Below are 22,503 nucleotides of genomic sequence, written 5' to 3'. Positions count from 1 at the left end.
CAGAAACCTAAAAAATAATTTAAAAAAAGATGCGCTGAGGTTTTAAGAACACCACTACCTATGTTTTAAAGTCACCAACAATTATAGGTAGTCATTTTATTATACATCTTTAAAAATTTGAATAGCATTTATATAGTAACTTATGCTTAACTAAACACATTGTATTTTACATTTTTAAATTATTTACTTTTAGCCATATACGTAAAAAAAAGAATCGTAACTACCCAGCAAACAATTTTATGTTCTCGGAATGTTACAAGAACGTTACCGTTCTTAGAAAACGTTAGAAAACGTTAATATGGAAAGTTCTCTATTTGTTCATAGAACGTTACTTCCTAACGTTATCTAATAACCTTCTGAGAACCTTTGTGAACAATAAATTTGAGCAAATAAAAGAAGCAACAACTATTCATTTTCATCAACATGTTCTTTATTTATTATCTTTTTATATATATATATATATTTATATATATATATATATATATATATATATATATATATATATATATATATATATATATATATAATTTTAAATCAATTCATCATTAGTCCATGGCCACCTCATCTTCTGCCCTTTCCTTGGACTTGTTCAGCCTTTCCTAAAAGGAAAAACAGTATGTATTTAATTCAAGTTTAATTGTAGTCACTTAAGTTGTTTAGTAATATACAGATACACATTAGTTCTCAATGTACATGATGTACATATCCACTTGTTGACAGAGAACAGCTCGTTCCTATTAAATCCATTCCATGATGTATTATGGCCCATTTGACCAAATATGGCATAATATCTTACTTGGTTACCTAAATGGAAGGAAAGTGAAGGAGGCGTCATGGCTGCATACCTGATTTTGTTTCTGTCGATGTAGTGCCAGTTTCAGAGTCTCTCCTACTTTCAACTCCACCTCTGTCCTGGTCACCTTGTGGTTCCATTTGGTTGTTTCTACAAAAAAAATAATTTATATATATATATATATATATATATATATATATATATATATATATATATATATAATATAAAAAATACATTTATGTGAATTAGTATTATTTTGGCTTATGAAGTGTCCTGTCACTAAACATTATGCAAAACAATAAAATAATATACACTCTATTGCCATGCTTCACATCTGTGAGACTTTGCAACCACTTTACTGGCTTTGCTATAACTTACCATTAAGCAATACAAAAAAAATCCTTAGATTACCACAATTAAGACATTATCAGTCTCCTTACAAAGGTTACAACAGCTTGAAGCCATTATGCCAAGGCCACCACTTGTGTAATCAATTTCCCTACAACTTGGTTTACACCACCCATCAGAGGCAGCTCATAAGGGAAGGCAGAAGAGAATTTAAAGGGATTTCCGTTTATTCTCGCCTGTAAACACCTCTTAACACGAGAGATAACAATTAAAACAACGCAGAAGCTGTGGAAATGCGTTAATCACAAGATTACATTCCTGTCCCCTTGTTTTTCAATCTAACATTATTTCAATACTATGATGGGTGAGAAGAAAAGCGTCTTCCAACAGTCTGAATCAGACAGCAACTCCACAGTACATTGTTACAGGTTCATTTATTTGCTATTCGTTTACATGTATTATTTTATTCTGTGGAATAAACAATTTTTGTCTCAATATTGAAATATGGAGATTCAGTTCCTACAGCCACAGAACAGCCGTGCACAAATCAGCCCAGTTAGCATCAATCACGTTTAGGGGAAATGGTGACAGCCTTCCTTGTGATGAGTTAAGTTTCTGATTGTCAGAATACACTTTTTTTCCCCCGAACCATCATTGCTACTGAAACAACGTGTAGATTGGGAAAGCAGGGGATGTAGTCTTGCAATTAACACATTTCCACGGTGTCTGCAGTGGTTTAATTGTTATCTTTCCTGTTAAGATGTGTTTAAAGGGGAGAATAAATGGAATTCCCCTTAAAATCGCTTCTGCCTCAGTTTACGTAACCCAGAGGTGTTTAGCATCAGATTTAGAATCACTGGTTACCTTTAATGGAACCTCAGCTTTCCATTTCTGGCCTTCATGTTGTAGCGCGACATAAGCTTGTTTGTAAACAGCTTGTGTATAATTTTCGGCACTGTGTCTCCCAGGTCAGTCCCTCCAATGGAACTCAGGTACAGGATCTAAGGAATAGTCCATATTAAAAACTGATGTAGTTACAAACTATTTAGATAATGGTAGCAGAAAATGCCATTATATATATATATATATATATATATATATATATATATATATATATACAGTGCCTTGCAAAAGTATTCAGACCCCTGACCAATTCTCTCATATTACTGAATTACAAATGGTACACTGAAATTTCGTTCTGTTTGATATTTTATTTTAAAACACGGAAACTCAAAATCAATTATTGTAAGGTGACATTGGTTTTATGTTGGGAAATATTTTTAAGAAAAATAAAAAACTGAAATATCTTGCTTGCATAAGTATTCAACCCCCACACATTAATATTTGGTAGAGCCACCTTTCACTGCAATAACAGCTTTAAGTCTTTTGGGGTAAGTATGTACCAGCTTTGCACACAGATTTTGGACCAATCCTCTGGCAGATTTGCTCCAGGTTGTTCAGTTTGGTTGGACGACGCTTGTGGACCGCAATTTTCAAATAGTGCCACAGATTCTCAATGGGATTGAGATCAGGACTTTGACTGGGCACTGTAGGACATTCACCTTTTTGTTCTTGAGCCACTCCAATGTTGCTTTGGCCTTGTGCTTGGGATCATGGTCCTGCTGAAAGGTGAATTTCCCCCCCAAGCTTCAGTTTTTTAGTGGACTGAAGCAGGTTCTCTTGCAGTATTTCCCTGTATTTTGCTCCATCCATTCTTCCTTCAATTTTAACAAGATGCCCAGTCCCTGCTGATAAGACGCATCCCCACAGCATGATGCTGCCACCACCATACTTCACTGTAGGGATGGTGTGTCTTGAGGCATGGGCAGTGTTAGGTTTGCACCACACATAACGTTTTGAGTTTTGGCCAAAAAGCTCTATCTTGGTCTCATGTGACCACAAAACCTTTTCCCACATCGCAGCTGGGTCACTCATGCTTTCTGGCAAACTCCAGACGTGCTTTCAGATGGTACTTTTTGAGTAACGGCTTCTTTCTTGCCACCCTCCCATACAGGCCAGTGTTATGCAGAGCTCTCGATATGGTTGACTGGTGCACCATTACTCCACTCCCAGCCACTGAACTCTGTAGCTCCTTCACAGTGATTGTTGGCCTCTCTGTGGCTTCTCTCACAAGTCTCCTTCTTGTTTGAGCGCTGAGTTTTGAGGGACGGCCTTTTCTTGGCAGTGCCTGGGTGGTGTGATGCAGCTTCCACTTCCTGATCATTAATCCAACTGTGCTCACTGGGATATCCAAACACTTGGATATTATTTTGCACCCTTTCCCTAATCTATGCATTTGTATTACTTTGTCTCTAACTTCTGTAGAATGCTCTTTGGTCTTCATTTTCCTTCAGATTCACAGCCTGACCAATGATCCTTCAACAGTGGGGTTTTTATCCAGAAAATGTGACAGCAACTTTAATGGTTCACAGGTGGAGGCCAATGGTAAGGTAATTGTGTCCTTGTTAGGGCAATTTCTTTCATCGGTGCAAACTGGGAGCTTCCACAGCACAGGGGTTGAATACTTATGCAAGCAAGATATTTCAGTTTTTTATTTTTCTTAAAAATATTTCCCAACATAAAACCAATGTCACCTTACAATAATTGATTTTGAGTTTCAGTGTTTTAAAATAAAAAATCAAACAGAACGAAATTTCAATGTACCATTTGTAATTCAGTAATATGAGAGAATTGGTCAGGGGTCTGAATACTTTTGCAAGGCACTGTGTATATATATATATATATATATTGCAGATTTCAACTATGTACAATGTTACACATACCATTAAATCTACCAAAAATCAATCATTATCCCCACTTGATATAAGTTTAGTCCTAATAGTGAAAACTTCATACCATTTTTTTCCTCAAGTCAGCATCTTTATCGAGATGGGTGCACATATTTTCCATTTCTTCTATGGTCTGCCAGGGTCGAGGAAACACATCGTCAATGTCCTCCACACTGCTGCCAAGGGAAGAAACCACCCTCTGCAATAGGACCAAGCCTTCCTGCTTCTTCTCAAGAATGCTGTCAAGCTTCATGAGGACACTCCTCTGAAAATCTATTAGAACAGACATTTATAGCAATTAGGTGATGACAATTCAGAGATGCAATGCAGTAATGTTCTGCAGTGATGAACTTTCTTTTTGCAGACATTTTATTGCATCTGTTGATTTAACCAAAACAACTAACAAGACTTTTTTTAAAGCAAAGACCATATAATTAACTGCAAGATCATGCAACAATCATATGAGCTATAAGAAGAATTGGGTGTACAAAAATCAACAGAATTGCTAGAAACAATTTAAATCTCTGGTTCCAAACAAAATACCAATTACTACAGAAAACAGTTGGAGCATTTGGAAATTAAATTAAACAAAGATTTTAAATATAGAAAGATGAATGATCAACTTACTCAGTCGGAGGTCTTCTGGTGGCATTCTCTGTAGAGATGGAAGGGTTTGCTGTTACAGAAACGTAAGAGACAGTAAAAGTAGTAAATAAACAAGAATATGGATTGGTTGTTAAAATCAAAATGCTATTGTTTGAATAAAATAAGGTAATAAAATGAAAACATACTGCAATGAGAGAACGGCACGGGTCTTCACCTGCAACTTGACCTTGTAGGGGTCCTCTCATCCCATCTGCGAATTGATCTTGACCTTTCATCTGGTCTGCAAGGTGATCTTAGCGTATCTGATCTGCCAGACCTCACAACTGATCTCTCGGATGACCTAGACCTGAAATTGTTATAGTCGCGCTGGGTTACAGTGTTCTTCTGGGGGTCATAGCCTCTAAAGAGCGCGAAAGACGGTTAGCTGGCCGGGTGGGCTGGCTTAAAATGATAAATATGGGGGGACTGTAGCTGCCAGGGGCAGTGCAGTCAAATTGCTGAGTGAATACAACTGTCTGAAAACCCCAGCAAGAAAGCCTGTTGGTGATAGAGTGCTGTCAGATGTATTATTTTGGCGTAGACTACGGCCAGCAGTATTGAAATAATAAACCAAGTTACCGTCTTTTCCCGAGTTCGCTATCATGGTACAATCCAGCTTTGTGACGTGTGACTGTCGGCTGTGCCGATCCAACAAATACACCGCATTTATAAAGCACACAGTTTTCTAAAAGCTGATGTTATGTATTAACTGAAAAACGTCACTCAAAATAACCTTTCGCATCCAAGACCAGTTTTTAGTAATGTTGCAGGAACATTATAAGAACATTATCTGCTGACTTTTTTTCTCCAAGATTACGTTTCCACTCTTCAACATTCAACTCTAATTAATTGCAAATCAACATTATAATGACAATGAAACACATTTCTGTTGGCAAGGTGAATAACGTTGGCCGAAGGTTTGCAGAACGTTCTGTTGTAATAACCTAACCAAAAGACAACCTACAAGTAACATTACGGTTATGTTACCTGTTTGCTGGGTAACTGCTGCTAAGAACTGAAAACGTTGTTGTAATTACATGCAATACTTATCCTACATAAATAAACAACCACAACAATGTATTTATTTATTCGTAATATATTTTCTTTTAGTGTTTATTATGTGCTCTGTTTGTTTTTGTCAGTGTTCTCTGTTTTGGTTATGTTCTGGTATTTGTTAGCCACATACACTAGGGTTGGTGCTTATGGGGAGCCACAACACCACTGGGACCTTTCAAAACCTCGAAAATACGTATATAACTGATACCACAAAACACAAAATTCTGCCAAATGTACAATTTTTGGTATGTATTATGTTGATTAAAATAATAATAAAAAAGCAATATTTATAAAAATATATAAATATAGGCAGGTAAGTAAAATCTCTATCCACCATTAGGAAACTATTCCCATATTTGGGGGGCTTAATTCTGCCTCGTCCCCGATGGGTATTGAGTTTCATAATAACATGAGAACCATATAGCAGTATCTTTTTCAAGGTAACTAACTTTTTTTATGCAGGTATTTTATCTTATAGTAAACATAATATAGGTCAAATGATAAATGTGATAGAAAAGTATACCATTATCGTGTATGTTTTTTGTTTTTTTTATAATAAAGTCGATGTTGAAAAATCCCTTACACTGACAACCTTGACAAAAAAATAAATAAATAAATAAAAATAATAATAATAATAAAATATTTGTACTTGGCATGTATAGCTACACTTATCGTTTAGTTTTCAAATGATATAGCCTAGCTATACAGTCGATTAAATTAAATAACCTTACCTTGTTAAAAGGGCTGCTTCAAATGAAGTAAAAAAAATAAATAACTATAACTAACTCTCACTATATACAATTATTTATTATTTATATACAATTATTTGTCAAATTTATCAATTTATCTAATGTTTTCTTCCCTTCGTTCAACCGTCTCCAACTTCTGTGACTCAGCTCGAGCAGTTTCTTGGTTTAAACTCGCTCAGTCTGCTTGTGCGCGTGAATATTTTTTAAATCGAACACTCGTACATTTCCTACTGGTATATATATATATTTGTTTTTATGTAGGTCAGTTTTCTACTTCATTTCTTATTTTTTATACAGCGCCCATAAGACACTTCACAAATGTAACAAAACAGCAAATTGTGTTGAGTAATAAATAATAAAATAAACACTTAATGCAATAACAGGAAATTATAAGGGATAAAGATCTGATTGTTTTATTATTATAAAACTATTTTAATATTCACTGTTACTACAGGTTCACATACTGAACACAAAAATATGATTGATTTTTATTTTTAGCTAATCCTAGTAAATGTATGTACATATAAAAAATAATATTTTTCCCGACATTGGGCCAGCACTGGGCCGGTGTTGTAGTTTTATCTCCTTCTAAATACGATGGTCAGTGACATCGTGCCAGAACTGGCCCAACTGCTACTTGCCGCTGCGACTGCGAGTCGACTGTGCCGCTATGCAGCCGGATCCGGCCCGGAATAGGAATCACAAATCAACAAAAAAATGTCACTCCTCTATCAAAAAGATCGACGTTGGCTTATGAGAAATATCGAGAGGAATTTACCACAGAATGGTCATGCATTAAAAGAAGTGGAGTGTTTGAATCTCACGTCTACTGTGAATACTGCCGGTAATTTTAATTTAAATAATTAACAAATTGAACAAATTAATTCAGTTGTCTTTCCTAATATCAGTAATATGAATATTTCTCTTTTTTTGTCAGCGCTAGAGAGAAGGAAAAACGTATAGTGGGTAAGAAAAAGGCTCCCATAGGAGCGCAGCACCAAGGAGCGGATGAGCACGGACTCAGAGGAGTTAACCCAGAGGATCCCGGGCAAGAAGTGGGGAAACCTGGCAGCTTCGAGCGGTGGACAAGGCTGCTATGTGAAGTAACCAGAACCATGGGCTAACGGTGCAGAAAACACGCGGAAAGTATAATTATAGAAGAGTGAATATTTTCATGAAGGAAAGGGAGAGCAGTAGAAATATGCCTTCTCACAAAAAACTGTGACAGACGCAAACTCCTTCACAGGCTGAAGAGAAAATGACACTAGATTCCTTGGGGGCAGGGACCGTTCCTGACGCAGAGGGGACTATACGTGCAGCTTTGATACACATGCTCAGGAAAATCAGGCTACAGAGGTATATCCCAAATCGGTAATGAAATTTTGGCAGCACTGTCCCCTTTTGGGAGCTTAATTTATGTCGTGTACGAAATAGTGGTTAGAATGATCAGGATCCGACACAAGCTCTTGGGTGGTATAAAAAAAAATGTAAATACTATGCAAGTCGCAGAATGTGTGGTAAATTTGGCTCTTCCCATGGCCGTTGGTAGCAATGGAAATTGCATCTTCTGTCTTTGATTAAACCGTCCAGTGCTTTAAGTTAATTGACCCTGGGCATTGCATTGATTACATTATGTGTTGTTTACAAGTGGCACAGTTGTTAAAATATGTAAATGCATGCGTGTGCCATCAAGTTTCCTTACTTTGAATAAATGTTTCACTAAATGTAACAGACAGACAAGAAACCTCCAGATGCCTACTAGTTCTGATAATCTATATAACGTCTAATAAAATCTAAAAGAATGTCCTTAGCAAGTTTCATCACAACTGGTTAAGTGGTTCTCAGATAAGGAAAACACACACACACACACACACACAGATGCCTCAACTATATTCCTGTTGCTATAAACTACAATTATATTAATTAATTTTGAACTGTACTTAAATTTCCTACCTGTTGAAATAATATATATATATATATATATATATATATATATACACACACACACACACACACACAGTACAATATGAAATCACTAACATTTAAACTTGCAATAACGCTGTCAGTATCTCAGGCAATCATATTTCACAAAATTAAAAATCTTCATGTAGAAAATGATTTAAGTGTTAAAAGGATGTACAATATTTTTAATTAAAAGATTATAATGTAACTGATCATGCTTTTAACTTCAAGAGGCTTTCCAAATAAAGATAAATTGTAAACCATTATAAGGGCATTCCTATGTATTTCAAGGATATGTAATGGATTAATGTCGTTTCAGAATAAGGTTAAAATTGCTTTCAGTAGTTCGGGACAAACACCAATCACAAAATGTTTTAGTTTTAGATTTATTCTGGCAAATGTGGAGTATGCGATTTTATAGAGAAGTATGTTGTATATACACATTAATTTGGATTCAAACCTAACTTGGTTTGAGGGCTCGCTGCCTGGCCGACTGGACGAGGCAGAGACCCAGATTGACAAAACCTAGAAATTGTTTTTAAGAAAGGTGGAGATGGGGAGGTGGTGGGTTACGATGAAATCGAAACACAACTGAGAGGTAAGTGAAGAGGGTATTTATAGTGCTAACAATCTTAATTAGCTAATGTGTAAATTGAATGATTCAATTTGGTGATGCGGAGATTGGTGTCTGACCCTCCTCCTGAACTTAGTTAAGAACTTCATTTAGTTTTTTTTGTTCAGAGAATCAGTTGTACCAAGCTGAACTGAACTGGAGCATATCCAAAGCATATTTATAATAAGAACATAAGAACATAAGAAAGTTTACAAACGAGAGGAGGCCATTCAGCCCATCTTGCTCGTTTGGTTGTTAGTAGCTTATAATGTGTACAGTTGTTGTGGACAAGCACCAATACAATATCTATCCCAATAAAAAGTATATTAGATATAGAGAATAATGCATAAGGTAGTGTGTAATATTATAATTTAATGCACACCGAGGGGTAGGATACTACGCCCTCAGGGTTTATCCAAGCATCCCACCCAGAGGGTGCGCATTCAATTCTCATTGATCACACTACCCCACGCCATATTTTTTATAATCTCTGGTCAGCAATTTTTTTCTTGCCGGAGTTCTAAAGTTTGGTCTGTACTAGGAGTTTTAACATTACTGTAACAAAAGTGAACAGTTTAAACTTGTGACTAAAACAGCAAGTTCCCTGTGGTTTTCAGGGAATCGGGTGCTGTGGAGCTGGATTTTTCTTCTGTGCTTTGCCGATTTTGTTTTTTTGTGGTCAAGTTTCATGGCAATTAGTTTTTTTCCAGAAGGTTGCCAAAAAGGTTAGTGAGCGTGTTAAAATAATTTTTTATATTTTGTCATTTTCATGTTCACTAGTTTGTTCTGAGGGTGTTTTTGTGTTTTCTAACATTTCTGTGTACCTTTTTGTGGAAGTGGCTTACCTTCAGTCAGAATCAGAGTGTATTACAATGCCTCTTTGTCTGTGGATGGGAGATTTATAGATGTTTACAGTGACTCCATGGTAAATGCAGTTCGGAATCAGCCTGAAGATTAAATGCAGAGAGCCTGTTGCCGAGGTAGTTTCGATGTTTGAAACGTGTGTTTCTCTTGGATTTACCTGATTTTCACTGGGAGTGGAGGGTCCTGTAGGTTTTCTTTATCAGGTGCACACTGGAGAATTGTGGAGATTTGTTGCTGGGTGACATTGACAGCTCGCTCTAGGGGCAGCGCTCTGTTGCTGGTATTAACGAGCGTGTGTTTCCTGTATCACATTTACTTTGTTATTTATTTTTAATAGATTAGCCATCTGCTACTGTGAACACTAAAAAAAATGAGTTAATATTATTCTGACATTCCAGAAAGTAGCCTGCCAATTTTTTTTTGACAACTTTAAATGTACTGTATGTCACAGCAGTGTTCAAGGTGAAGGATGTGTCAGTGTACTTTCAACTTTTTTCTTTTTATTCTTCTTAATATAACAAATCATTTTCAGTAAAATTACAGTACAAGTATATGCCATAAGCACCCACTGTTCGAAGTTATGTTTTGTAACATTATTTTTATAATGTGTAACTGGCAAGATACAAAATAAAAAATAAAATAAAAAAAATAACAAAAGTATTTACAGATCCTCAGGTCAGTTCCTAGTTCCACAAATATCCACACTTACATGTTGTTTCTCATCCAGTTTAACAAAAAAGCCAGCACATATGTTTTTGTTCAAGAACAAAGCCGTTCCAAGGAATAAAAAGTCCTCCTGTCAAGACCATTCACTATTCCAGTCCACACTGGGGGCTTGTGAGGTTCTGTTCCCACTGTCTGTCTTCTTTCTCTGACCAGTCTCTCACTTCTTGGTAGGGACTCCTTCAGAATAGTCTTCCAGCACTCCAGCCAAGTGGTCGTTATGAGTTTTGAATCTCCTCTTCTTCAGGGAAGCTGACTTCTTCCTCTTTGGCATTGGTATCTGTGGGGGGAAAAAAGTAGTTGATATCTTCACAGTTCAGACAAATCAGGCTTGAATGGACACCATTACTAGTGACTGAAATAATCTACTGCAGTAGTTCCCAACCTTTCAATGGTGTTTGGTGTTTGGATTTTACTCACAGACCACTTGCCACGCATTTTATCACAACAGCATTTTGAAACTAGTTTTTATGTGTATATGTATAAGTACATGTAGAAAGTAAATTATTTAATAACGTACCTAACTTAATGAGATTCCTGGGCTTGAATCTTCACTACCAGGTCAGCAAGGAATGTTGTCATTTTGCGCATTGAAAGTTGCCGATGGCAAAGTTCCTGTTACTTTTGTTTAAAATTAGATTATTTTTTTTTCACATTCGGAATGCTTTGTAGATAAATGGCATCTCAATTTCGCAGGTTTAAGAGTTTTGACAAAACCTCCTGACAAATAATGCACTGGGGCTTGGGTCGTCCTCAGATCCAGTAAATGTAAATACCAGTGCTGGTCCCCGCAACCGTTACCTTGTGTAGCAAATTAATCTATCTAATTCCAACGCAACTTATTATTCGCCAACTTCGCTTGATGTACTTATAAAAACACCGGAGTATGAAGATGAGATGGGTGGGAAGCAATTTGAAAAATTAGAAATGACTGGAGAGTGTACAGGATGTTACGTACCACTTCTGGTGGGCTGAAACTGGATTGGTGGCGCACAGGTTGATAGGGTTTATAGCATTTTGGTTAAATATGACACTGTTAAGAACAGACTTTACACAAGTGTTAACAGAATTTCCTTTTGGCATAGTCTTGTGAGATATTAAACCTGGCTGACTAAACCCATATAATAACATGGAGCGGAAGTCGATCATTCACACTACGGTACAGTTCACAAGTCAAGCTACAAATATAGCCTATTTTTGTTTCACATTAACTTCTGTTACCATAGCTAAACCTCGCCAAAAATGTATGGAAATAATGGGTACATTCCTCTATTCCAGGCAACACTGTGGCACATATTTTATATTGTTGAAAATGAAAAGTACTAAAACTGTGGTTTTAATTTTTTTTTTTTTAATTTTTTTTTTTTAATAAAATGTAGTCATTCCAACTGAGTTAGGAATATTTAATGCAGTGAGTTTCTTTTATGTGGAGCGAAAAGGCTGGGACATCCAGATTACGTTTCTCCCTGAGCAGTTGAACACAAGCAGTAGAATGAGCACAGAGTACACAGATGTGCATTTATGTGAATGCTACATGTAGATTTTTTTTTTAAAATAATTTTATAAATAATGCTGGCTAAAGTCTGTAATTTTGACAAGACAAATGTGTCTTCATAATGTTTGAGTTATTTAGTTAGTATTTGTTTCACATTAGAAAGCTGTTTCAATTAATGGCGGCTTTGAAGGCGATGCTTGGTATTGCATCAAAGGGAGTTGTAATATATATTAATTTATAAACACACCTGTAATAAAAGAAAACAGATAAAGGGGGAAAATCCAGACTACATACATGTCTTATAATTATATATCACATGGTTAAAGCTGTTTGTTGTGTTGCTTAATAATAGTAGTAGCACAACGTGTTATTGTGTAGAAATGGGTTTTCACAAGAACTGCATAACCGAATTTTGCGAGTTGTTTGCAGACCCCAAGTGGTCCGCAGACCAAAGGTTGGGAACCACTGATCTACTATATGAAATCTAAGATATTTTCACAACCAACAATGAGATTATTTTACTTTCCTTAGCCCCCCCTCTCCCACCAGTTCTGATCCAACACCATTTTAGAAATATGTATTATTTAAATGTAATAATTATATGGTTTAGCAGGGTACAGTTAATATTCAGTCTAAAGATACATACCATTTTCTTTGGTCCAGTCTCTTGCATAGAAGAAATGCCCTGCCTCTTCAGGTAATCTTCAATCTTCTCTTCATCCATTGAATCTACAGGAATGCTCCTCCACAGCTTCTGGAATTCTAAGACAAGACATGACTGATTTCTTTATATTTACAGATTTATACACAATATATATCACATTGAAAAACACTGCAAATCCAAGTGTCAATAAATTGAACCCCCCTCCCTCCCTCCCTCCCTCCCTCCCATGATTTCCCAGCAGAGCACTGGACGCTGCAGAACACTGCCTGTAGAGCTGAATTAAAGCATTCTGCAAAACACGTCCGTTGCAGGCAGAACTAAGTTGGATGCTGGTATTTAATAAATGGTTCTTGTTTCCAAAGACACTGCTTCCTGCGTTTGGATTGCGATGTTTTACTGTGTTTTATATTGAACATGTATCTTTGTAAATAGACCCAACATTGCATCTCAACCTTCTGGGATAAGCCACAACAAAGAAACATTTTCAAGAATAATGTCTACATATAGGCGTGTTAGTGATATGAGTGAGTTTCTGAAAATCTGTTAACAGTGATTTAATTTTCTACAAATGGTGAAAGGGCTATTTTAATGATATTTCTGCGTACTGGTGAACAGTTTAAGGTAATTTTATATTTTGATTTTCAAAATGATTTTAGGCTACATTTTTTTTTTTTTTTGTATTTTAAATTACTTTCCACTCTCCCGGCTTCTTGGTTTTCTGGTTACTAATATTGATGTTTAAACCAAATAACTCAATTTAATTTAGGTCCCATTCACGTGATTTAGGGGTGGTCACCAAGGTAACATTAGGGGTGGTCTTTCCATAGCGTTAGCTTTATTCGGTGCAAGGATTATAATCCTTGATTCGGTGGATGAAGACGCTGAAAAACTAAACCAAAAAATACAGTGGAAACCCTTCCAGCAAGCATAGCTGACTGCAAAAGTGGGTTTGCATACCTGTCAATGTTTAGTTTTCAAAATAAGGGAGCTTTTGTAAACTGAAATCTAGTGGCCTGAATTGAAGTGAATACCTACATAACACAAAGGCATACAACTATTCCACTGTATTAGTGGTGGTAGAATGAGAGGATGAACTCAATCATGCTCTGTTCGCCCACCCTAATGATAGACTGGTGATAAGCTGCTCCTGTAATGGCTTTTTATGAGTACAAAACTGATACATAATAACAGCAGTCATTTATTTCTGTTTTAAATGGATGTTTAATCATTCTGATTATGTGTTTTATGATGTTAAATGATAACACATAGCTGATCATATCATATAATATATATATATATATATATATATATATATATATATATATATATATATATATATAGGCTTTGTGTACATTTAACATGTTTTGAGAACACAATATAAAACAAACACGTAGTTGTTATCACAGTAATATAGTAGGCCTACCAGTAAGCAGACATGTCAAGTCTCCCGCATTGGGCAACTGTTGTATTGTCATGTGGGTGCTGTCATTTCAACCAATTGGCACTAAGCAATACTGTGCAAGGGCGGGCGTTCATGTTTTCAACCCATCAGTGATCGTATCAGCACCAAGCGCTGCAAGAGACAGTGTTTACTGTACTTGATGCTTTCGCTAACTGTGATGTCGGATGGCAAACTATAAAAGTAAATCTCTTTAGTAAAAGTATAGAACTTATAGAACACTACATTTAAAACAAATAGTACATGTGCATAAACTCTATGTTGGACTACGCAGCACAAACTCCAGGTGAGATTTTGTGCAAACAGCTGATCCCTACAAGAAAATTGTTTGAACACTAATTTGAAGAAAGTATAATAATGCATGTTTTTATTTATTCCACACCTCATTAATGCAGTGGTTTCATTTGCATGGTAGTTTCTATACTGTCATTTATAAATTCTGTGACGAATAGAAAATACATTTTAATTTAAGATGCATATTTGTCCCAGTGCTAAACAAAACAATTGCCTTGCATGTTCTGGTTGTGCCAAGATCGTAATATTGCTATTGCATCATAAAGAAAATACAGCTGCATAAGGATTATACCTTTCTACCGCAGAATATGTTCTTAATCGCATGAGAGAAGTGGCTTATGAACAGTAAGTACACAAGTTTCTTCTTATATATATTATTTAAGTTAAAGCTGCCAATTGTCCTGGGAAAATATAAATCAAATTATGTTTTTACGAGGGGGCTCCCGAGTGGCGCATCCAGCAAAAGCACTCGCTAGATGCGCTCTATAGCCTGGACGTCTCGAGTTCGAGTCCAGGCTATTCCACAGCCGACCGCGGACGGGAGCTTCCAGGGGGCGGCGCTCAATTGGCAAAGCGTCACAAGGGGGGAGGGAGGGTTAGGTCGGCCAGGGTGTCCTCGGCTCACCGCGCACCAGCGACCCCTGTAGTCTGGCCGGGCGCCTGCGGGCTTGCCTGTAAGCTGCCCAGAGCTGCGTTGTCCTCCGACGCTGTAGCTCTGAGGCGGCTGCACGGTGAGTTCGCAGCGTGTAAAGAAGCGGGCGGCTGACGGCATCGCTTCGGAGGACAGCGTGTGTTCATCTTCGCCCCTCCTGAGTCAGCGCAGGGGTGGTAGCTGTGAGCTGAGCCTAAAAAATAATTGGGCCTTTCAAATTGGGGAGAAAATAATAAAAAAAACTAATTGGCAACGACAATTTAAAAAAAAAAAAAAAAAAAAAATGTTTTTACGTAGCATGTGCCTGTATTACTGAGGGTTAAATATTAATTTAGCTGAATGAAAAGTTTAATATGCAATATTAAGCAGTGTACATTTTAAAATTAACTATTAAGTGCTGGTTGGATTAAAAACTTAAGACTATTGGATGTCATCAAGGACCAAAGATGAGAGTGTCTGTCTTAAGCAATGACCTAACACACCACCTAGAAAGTCTCACTCTTTGGGGCTATAAATCTCACTCTTTAGGACAGCTAACCCTTGGCATCTCTGATATTTCTGTACATTTTAGTAGTTGGACATGTACAAAAGTAGCTGACTGCAGTTAAATGGACGTTAAAATGTGTGTTTGTTAATTGGATTGTTATGGAACTTTAAAATAAATTACCTACCTGCTTAACTTTTTTCATGGAACAGTATTTGGAAGGCATCAGCTGAAATGGTTTCGATGTTCAAGTATTCCTTTACAGTTCACACACGTACATTTAAGTGCTTTCAATCCAGGAAAATGATTTATGACAACCGTGAAGACTTTTCAAAGTTATTCAGCTGATCTAAACATTTTGTAATAATTTCAGAATACAGTATTTACAAGGCAATCCAAAATGATTTGTGGCAAATTGTGATGTGGTCGCATTTTTCAAACATAGTGCAAAACAACTACCGGTACTTGGTGATACTCGGGCGCCGATAATGAAACGGAAGATCTTGTTTGCACAAGGTTTCTGGAAAATAGCATGAGCGAAAATGAGGCTGCACACAGTGATCACATTTTCAGATTGATATAGAAAAAGATAGCCCGTTATCAGCAAAAAATATTTAGGGTGGGGTGGAAAAAAAATAGGGTTGGTCGGGTAACCCGAACCACACATTTTTTTTATTTGGCCTAACATATATATGATTGATTGCTGCTCAATCATTGGAGTGAGTTTGACATACAACATATTAAGTTATTAGTATAGTGTGTTTGGTATACAATTTATTTAAAATTAAATAAGTCTCTAGTCACCCAACACCAAGCATGGAAGCTGGTTGGCTGGGAAGCTTTCTTGTTCATAGAAAATAGATTAAGAACAGGGTTGGTAGGCAAGAAAACAAACCATAAAAAGGCCAAAATTCCACAATTTTAAAATGGGTCGTGTGATAGGTTGAAGGATATTTAGTTGTGAAGTTCGGCCTCCCGACAGACAGAGGCGCTAAAGTCATTAACTTCCTTCCCTTGCCAAGATGGAACAGACCAGTGTCTATAGCTGGTTTACAGTGGCCATCTTGGTAAGGTCAGCCACATAGATGCTTCCAACCTTCCCTTCTTCAATACAAAATTAAGGAGATACACCTGCCAACAGGTGTATCACTGATTGGGGAGACAGAAGCATATAGAAGGGACTGTGATGGCTTGGGAGTTAGTTGTGTTTTAGGAAGCATAGGAGGAAAACTGCTGCAGTCTGAGAACTTGAGGGGAAAGCATACTTTGCAGCCACAGTAACTCTGTTTGTACCTTTAGAACCATAAACTCTGCAATTCCCACCTATGACCAGGAGGCGGACATTGTACCAAAGTGCAGAGTCCTGCGTGGGTCCGATTTTTACAACCCGCTTCCAACCCATACCTGCTGCTACAGGACCCGACCCAAACCCGCAACCTGACCCGCAAGTGTTTGTCCTTTACCTACTGCCTGCGTCGACTGGCTCTCTCACACTCTCACATTCACACACAGATATCTCTATCATTCTCCTAGTGGTCTGGGTATACTTTAACATTGTAACATTAACTATCTCTACTTACTTTACTATAAAATACCTGTCTTATTCCTTTCGTGCTGTCGTTCACAAAAACATAATGACAGATTTTTACAAGCAATGAATCCAGTCACATGTTCATTATTTTCATTCGATATGAATCCAAAAAGAATCCCACACTTCTGATTTACCTCTCTAACTATTATCCACTACATGATATAAACCCTGCGCTACCTTTTGTTTCACTTCGTCCAAGGGCATTTTTAATATCACCAAGCAGACGCGATAAAAGGATCTTGCGACGTATCAAACAAGCAGCAATACAAATCAAGAACACTACTTAGTCAGCCGACTCCTCCCTAAATCGCCTTCTGCTTTGGTGCAGGAAATAAGTTTACCTTCTAATACGTTATTTGAGATGGGGTTACAGACGAGTATGCTGAAAAGGACAGAACACGTTTTTGACGATTCAAATTCAGACCCAAAAATATATATTTTTTGTACCTGCAACCGAACTGCAAACCACGTAAAAGTTCACATTCCGACCCGAACACAACCCGCGGGGACCCGACCTGATGCAGGACCAAAGGGAACCCCTATGAAACCAGGGAAAAGCCCCAGGTGAAGACTGCACTCTCCCCTATCTACTGAGAAGATTGTTTATTTTTATGTGTGTACAATAAAGGGAATCCACAGGTATTCATTTTGTATTTGCATTTATTAACTAATACCAAAATTTTCATATGGCCGAGAGCCGCAAGACACATACTGTAAAACACTAAATGTTTGCGAGCAAGACATTTTTGAATACTACCATTGTTTTAAACATTTTTTAAATTCTCTCGAACATTATAATCTTGCACGCACTTTGTGCAGTAGTTGTTCTCTTGATGGCAGCAAAATACATGTGCTAGACATCATAAAGTGCTTGGGATCTGAAAATACCTATGTACATCAAGTTTTCAACTATCTGGGCGTCAAAGCAAAGGTTCCGTCATTCCTCCATGTCCAGAAATATTCCAGGTCCCGAGATGACATTGAGGACAGCAGTTCTACCCTGTGGTACACAGCATAAGTAATTGATCGGTTTTGAAAGGCAGAATTTCCTCAGAACTTTGAGAACTACAAATTTCTGTTCGATCACTTTAAGAGATGAAAAAATACCAGCACAGTTTGCAGAATACCTTTTCCAAAGCAATTTCAGACAACACCAGTTTATTCATTCATGATTACTGGAAAGGAAAGCAGCAGCAGTGGCCTAAACTGGCTCACTGTATTGCGAGTGTTGGCTTTACCTTTGTCCAGTGCAAATGTTGAGCAAGCACTTTCAAATGTCATTATGTTACACGGATAAAAGATCTTTGATGTGACACAATAAAAAAAAAAAGTTTTCCTCCGATTAGCTTTGAAGTGAAGCACCCGATTATTTTCTGCATTTCTTTTTGTTGTGTGACAGTACATTAAAAAGTTACCTCCTACTTCTGAGGCGATCATGTCGACACAATTGAACATTATCACGTGTGTGGGGTCATTGACCAGTGAAGTGCGAGTCAGCGATCATAGGCTTAAAAAAACATTAGGAACCACATGATTTTTTTTTCCAGCTGCTGTACTTGAAATCTTGCATCAGACTGTGTCTGGTTGAGTTGGTGTTGGAGAGAAAGTTTAGGCGCACTTGTCACAGATTGATCATAAATTTCATAAAACATATTTTTGATTATTTTTTTAGGAATTCCTGTATTGCATCCTTTCTTGCTTTATAAATTATATATAGATCTAATTTCATTTGTTTACCGTCCCCAACTTTAAAAAATAATTAACAAAAACCCACAGAATAACTATTTGTATAATTGAGAAACTTTTATTCTTAAATTACAAAGTTTATCTGATTGTTCACATTCTATATTTGAAAATCAATAAATAAATACAATTTTGATCTTACTGATTTATTTATTCCCATCCTCTGTGTACATGGTCAAGATTTCTTTGCACAACACCTATGTAGTGTACCCAAGTACGGCACCAGAGAATTGTGCCAATGTATGGCACTGAACTTTTCATAAATAACAAGAAGCAAGGAGTGTTTTTTTTTTTTTTCAATGGAAATTAGCCCTATTAGAACGATTACTTTTACAAAATCTACCCGGATAAAACAATCTTGGTAGTGACTGACTCTGAACTTTCTCCAGTGTGAATGTGTTATTCTCTCAGTGAAAACAAAGACCTTGGTAGGCTAATTGGAAGATAAAGCTGATTCATAGATCACCCTTTGTAGTGCGAATCATGTGTGACGTATGTAACCGTTGCATCTTCACACAAACTGCATCCATGGCAACAGGCATGATCAAAACAGCATGCATAGATAAAAGCATGACAAATATTACGTAATCTACGCGGGATATGTTTTTCAAGAGAAATGGCCTATAATTACTGTATTCAGCATGTAAGTGTACTTTTTATGTTTTAATTTCTTTACTGTTTTCTTTTAAATATACAGTTCATAAATGTTTACTATATAATAGGGCTGGGTTAGAGTACTCGAGTACCTGAAATAATTATAATTACTCGAGTACTCGAAAAAATGTAAATAATATCTCTTCATGAATGCAAGTTCAATATATTGTATCGACCTGGTCAGTTCAGGTTGGCAGACTTTTGTTTCATCTGGTCCTGTGCATTCACGTTATCTGTATTTTTCCAGGGTGGGACCATACCACTAGTTTCGGTTGTGTGTGTGTGTGTGTGAGTGAGCTGCTGTTGGGTGTGGACCATGTCAAATTTCTTGTTCTTAAACCATTCTGATGTAGACTTGCTTGTGTGTTTCGGATCATTGTCTTGCTACATGACCCAGCTGCGCTTCAGCTTCAGCTCACAGACGGACGGCCTGACATTCTCCTGTAGAATTCTCTGATACAGAGCAGAATTAATGGTTTCTTCAAATGATGGTAAGGCATCCAGGTCCTGATGCAGCAAAGCATCCCCAAACCATGAAACTACCACCACCATGCTTGACTGTTGGTATGAGGTTCTTACTGTGGAATGCAGTGTTTGGTTTTCGCCAGACATAACGAGGCCCATGTAGGCCAAAAAGTTCCACTTTTGACTCATCTGTCCATAGAACATTGTTCCAGAACTCTTGAGGATCATCCTTGTGCTTTTTGGCAAACTTGAAATGAGCATTCATGTTCTTCTTAGTGAGCAATGGTTTCCGCCTTGCTACTCTACCATGAATCCCATTTTTGCCCCGTGTCTTTCTGATGGTGGAGTCATGAACACTGACCTTAGCCGAGGCGAGAGAGGCCTGCAGATCCCTGGATGTTGTTCTAGGGTTCTTTGTGTCTTCCTGGACGATTTTACACCTTGCTCTTGGAGAGATTTTGGCAGGACGGCCACTCCTGGGAAGATTCACTACTTTCCCAAATTTTCTCCATTTGGACAATATGGCTCTGACTGTGGTTCGGTGGAGCCCCAGAGCCTTAGAAATGGCTTTGTAACTCTTTCCAGGCATCAACAACATTTTTCCGGAGGTCTTCAGGAATCTCTTTTGTTCGTGGCATGATGTGCCTCTAGAACCTGTGTGCTGACAACTTCACTCTGATGGTAAGGGCCAAAGTTAGTCAGATTTATATTGGGCAGGGCTGGCCCAAATCAGGCCTGGTTGTTAACCAAAGTACTCAAACAGCTGACCCTAATTATCCCTTTAATTGGGTTGAGTTAACTAGGGGGGGGGCAATAACTTTCACACCTGAAGATAGCATGTTTGATTACCTTGCACACGAAACAAATGAAAGAAGCACCAAACTTTGGTGTCATTTTTTCTCTCAGACTCCCTCATATACTACTACAACCCACAAAAAAATCTGACCAAATACAATGTGAAAAATGTGCAAAAATGCAGAAAATCAGACAGGGGGCAAATACTTTTTCACAGCACTGTATAGTAGTAACTCGACAGTACTTGCACACTTAAGTTGTACCTTCTTTCCATTGCTATCTTCCACAATGCACCCTATGGGCACATTCTTCTGGGGGTTTTGTGTGGAGGCATTTTTGTACATACAGCTTGAAATCCCGCTAACAAGCCTCCGTCCTGATTGTAATCTCGTTTTAAATCTTGCAAGCGGAGTCGCCAATAGAAAATGTAGGAATGTGCTGCCATTCAGTAGTTGGGGCGGGTTTAAAGTATTGAGAACGAATCAATGATAGATGCAAGTCAGGAAGGCGGGACATTGCCCAGCCGCACTGGGAAACGTATTTATTATTGTTTTTGTAGTAGGTTTTATTTTTTAAATGGGAAAAGGGTAAAGTCAACGTGAATTGATTAACCATTTCCACAGCTTTTCTGGTGTTTATTGGCTATCCACCGATTTAATTTTTTTTGTATCGGGGGTGTTTTATCGGTTAAACCAAAAATCAGAAGCCCTAAATATAACCTACAATATTCATATTTAGTTCAATGAAAGATACGCTCCCAAAGTTGCCCTCCCCTCTTCATGCATCTTTTTAATGGGTTACACGCGCAGCTTCGTTGCAACAGATTCAGGATTTGTGACTGTTGTTTTACCACAGTTCAGTCAAATAATTTTATTCCGATTTTTAAACAAACTGTATTCGTTCAGCTACAACAGCGTTTCCAAAAATAAATAAATAAAATTAAATTACAGAACATTTCTGTACAGCCCGAGACCACAGTCATTTTTTTCAAATACTTAGTGTGTGTGTGTCAGTATGTGTACAGTTCTGTATATGCCTGCATGTCCACGAGGTTATTTTAGGTAAACAAACAACATTACGGCAGTAAAGCGCTTCATGCAGCTCCAATTATACTAAAATGTTCGCTTTTTGAGGGGGGTTCTCTGTGAATAACCGTGCGATCTTCACCGTTACAATTGTATTTCATAAAGCAAGCGATTCTGAAGAGTTCTGTCTATACTTTTCATTACCTAAAATAATTAGTTCAATGAATGATACGCTCCCAAAGTTGCCACCCCCTCCCCCTCGTGTCTTTTAAATGGGTTACAGGCACGGCTTCTTTGCCACACATTCAGGATTTGTGTTTGTTGTTTTACCAACGGTTCAGTCGTAAAAATAATTGTCCAAGATTTATTAAATCCAAGATGGCTGCAACACCATGTGACCAAAGGCCACCATATTGACCATGGCACAACATCCCATAGTCCTCTACATGCGTGCCAAATTTTGTGCGTTTTGGTGCACGCGTTTAAACGTTATAGGCATGTATAATTTTGGTGGAAGAAAAAAAAAAAAAAAAATATATATATATATATATATATATATATATATATATATATATATATATATAATAATAATAATAATAATGAAAATAATAAAAATCCTTACAACAACAATAGGCTTCCG

The 22,503-nt window shown here is 37.3% G+C and overlaps 1 protein-coding gene and 1 long non-coding RNA gene across 3 annotated transcripts in view; both read right to left on the bottom strand.

Annotated features, from left to right (window-relative positions):
• Positions 1 to 543: 543 nt before the first annotated feature.
• On the bottom strand, positions 544 to 5,002 carry LOC117420788 (uncharacterized). The gene is made up of 6 exons (XR_004547419.3): positions 4,722 to 5,002; positions 4,558 to 4,606; positions 3,998 to 4,203; positions 2,006 to 2,142; positions 846 to 943; positions 544 to 599 (listed from the first exon to the last, which is right to left on the bottom strand). It is a non-coding gene; the product is annotated as an uncharacterized LOC117420788 (long non-coding RNA).
• A 5,297-nt stretch (positions 5,003 to 10,299) lies between these two features.
• The window catches only part of gtf2e2 (general transcription factor IIE, polypeptide 2, beta), a 49,621-nt gene continuing 37,417 nt past the window's right edge, over positions 10,300 to 22,503 (bottom strand). For both annotated transcript variants that reach the window (XM_034035560.3, XM_034035559.3), the window contains exons 7-8: positions 12,684 to 12,799; positions 10,300 to 10,822 (exon numbers count right to left, since the gene is read on the bottom strand). In XM_034035560.3, the coding sequence (XP_033891451.1) occupies positions 10,703 to 10,822; positions 12,684 to 12,799 (236 nt within the window). In that variant the 3' untranslated portion in view covers positions 10,300 to 10,702. The remainder of the gene's footprint in view (positions 10,823 to 12,683; positions 12,800 to 22,503) is intronic.

Source organism: Acipenser ruthenus, chromosome 1, assembly GCF_902713425.1.
Source record: "Acipenser ruthenus chromosome 1, fAciRut3.2 maternal haplotype, whole genome shotgun sequence".
NCBI classification, from domain to species: domain Eukaryota; kingdom Metazoa; phylum Chordata; class Actinopteri; order Acipenseriformes; family Acipenseridae; genus Acipenser; species Acipenser ruthenus.
This window is presented reverse-complemented; position numbering and strand designations above follow the sequence as displayed.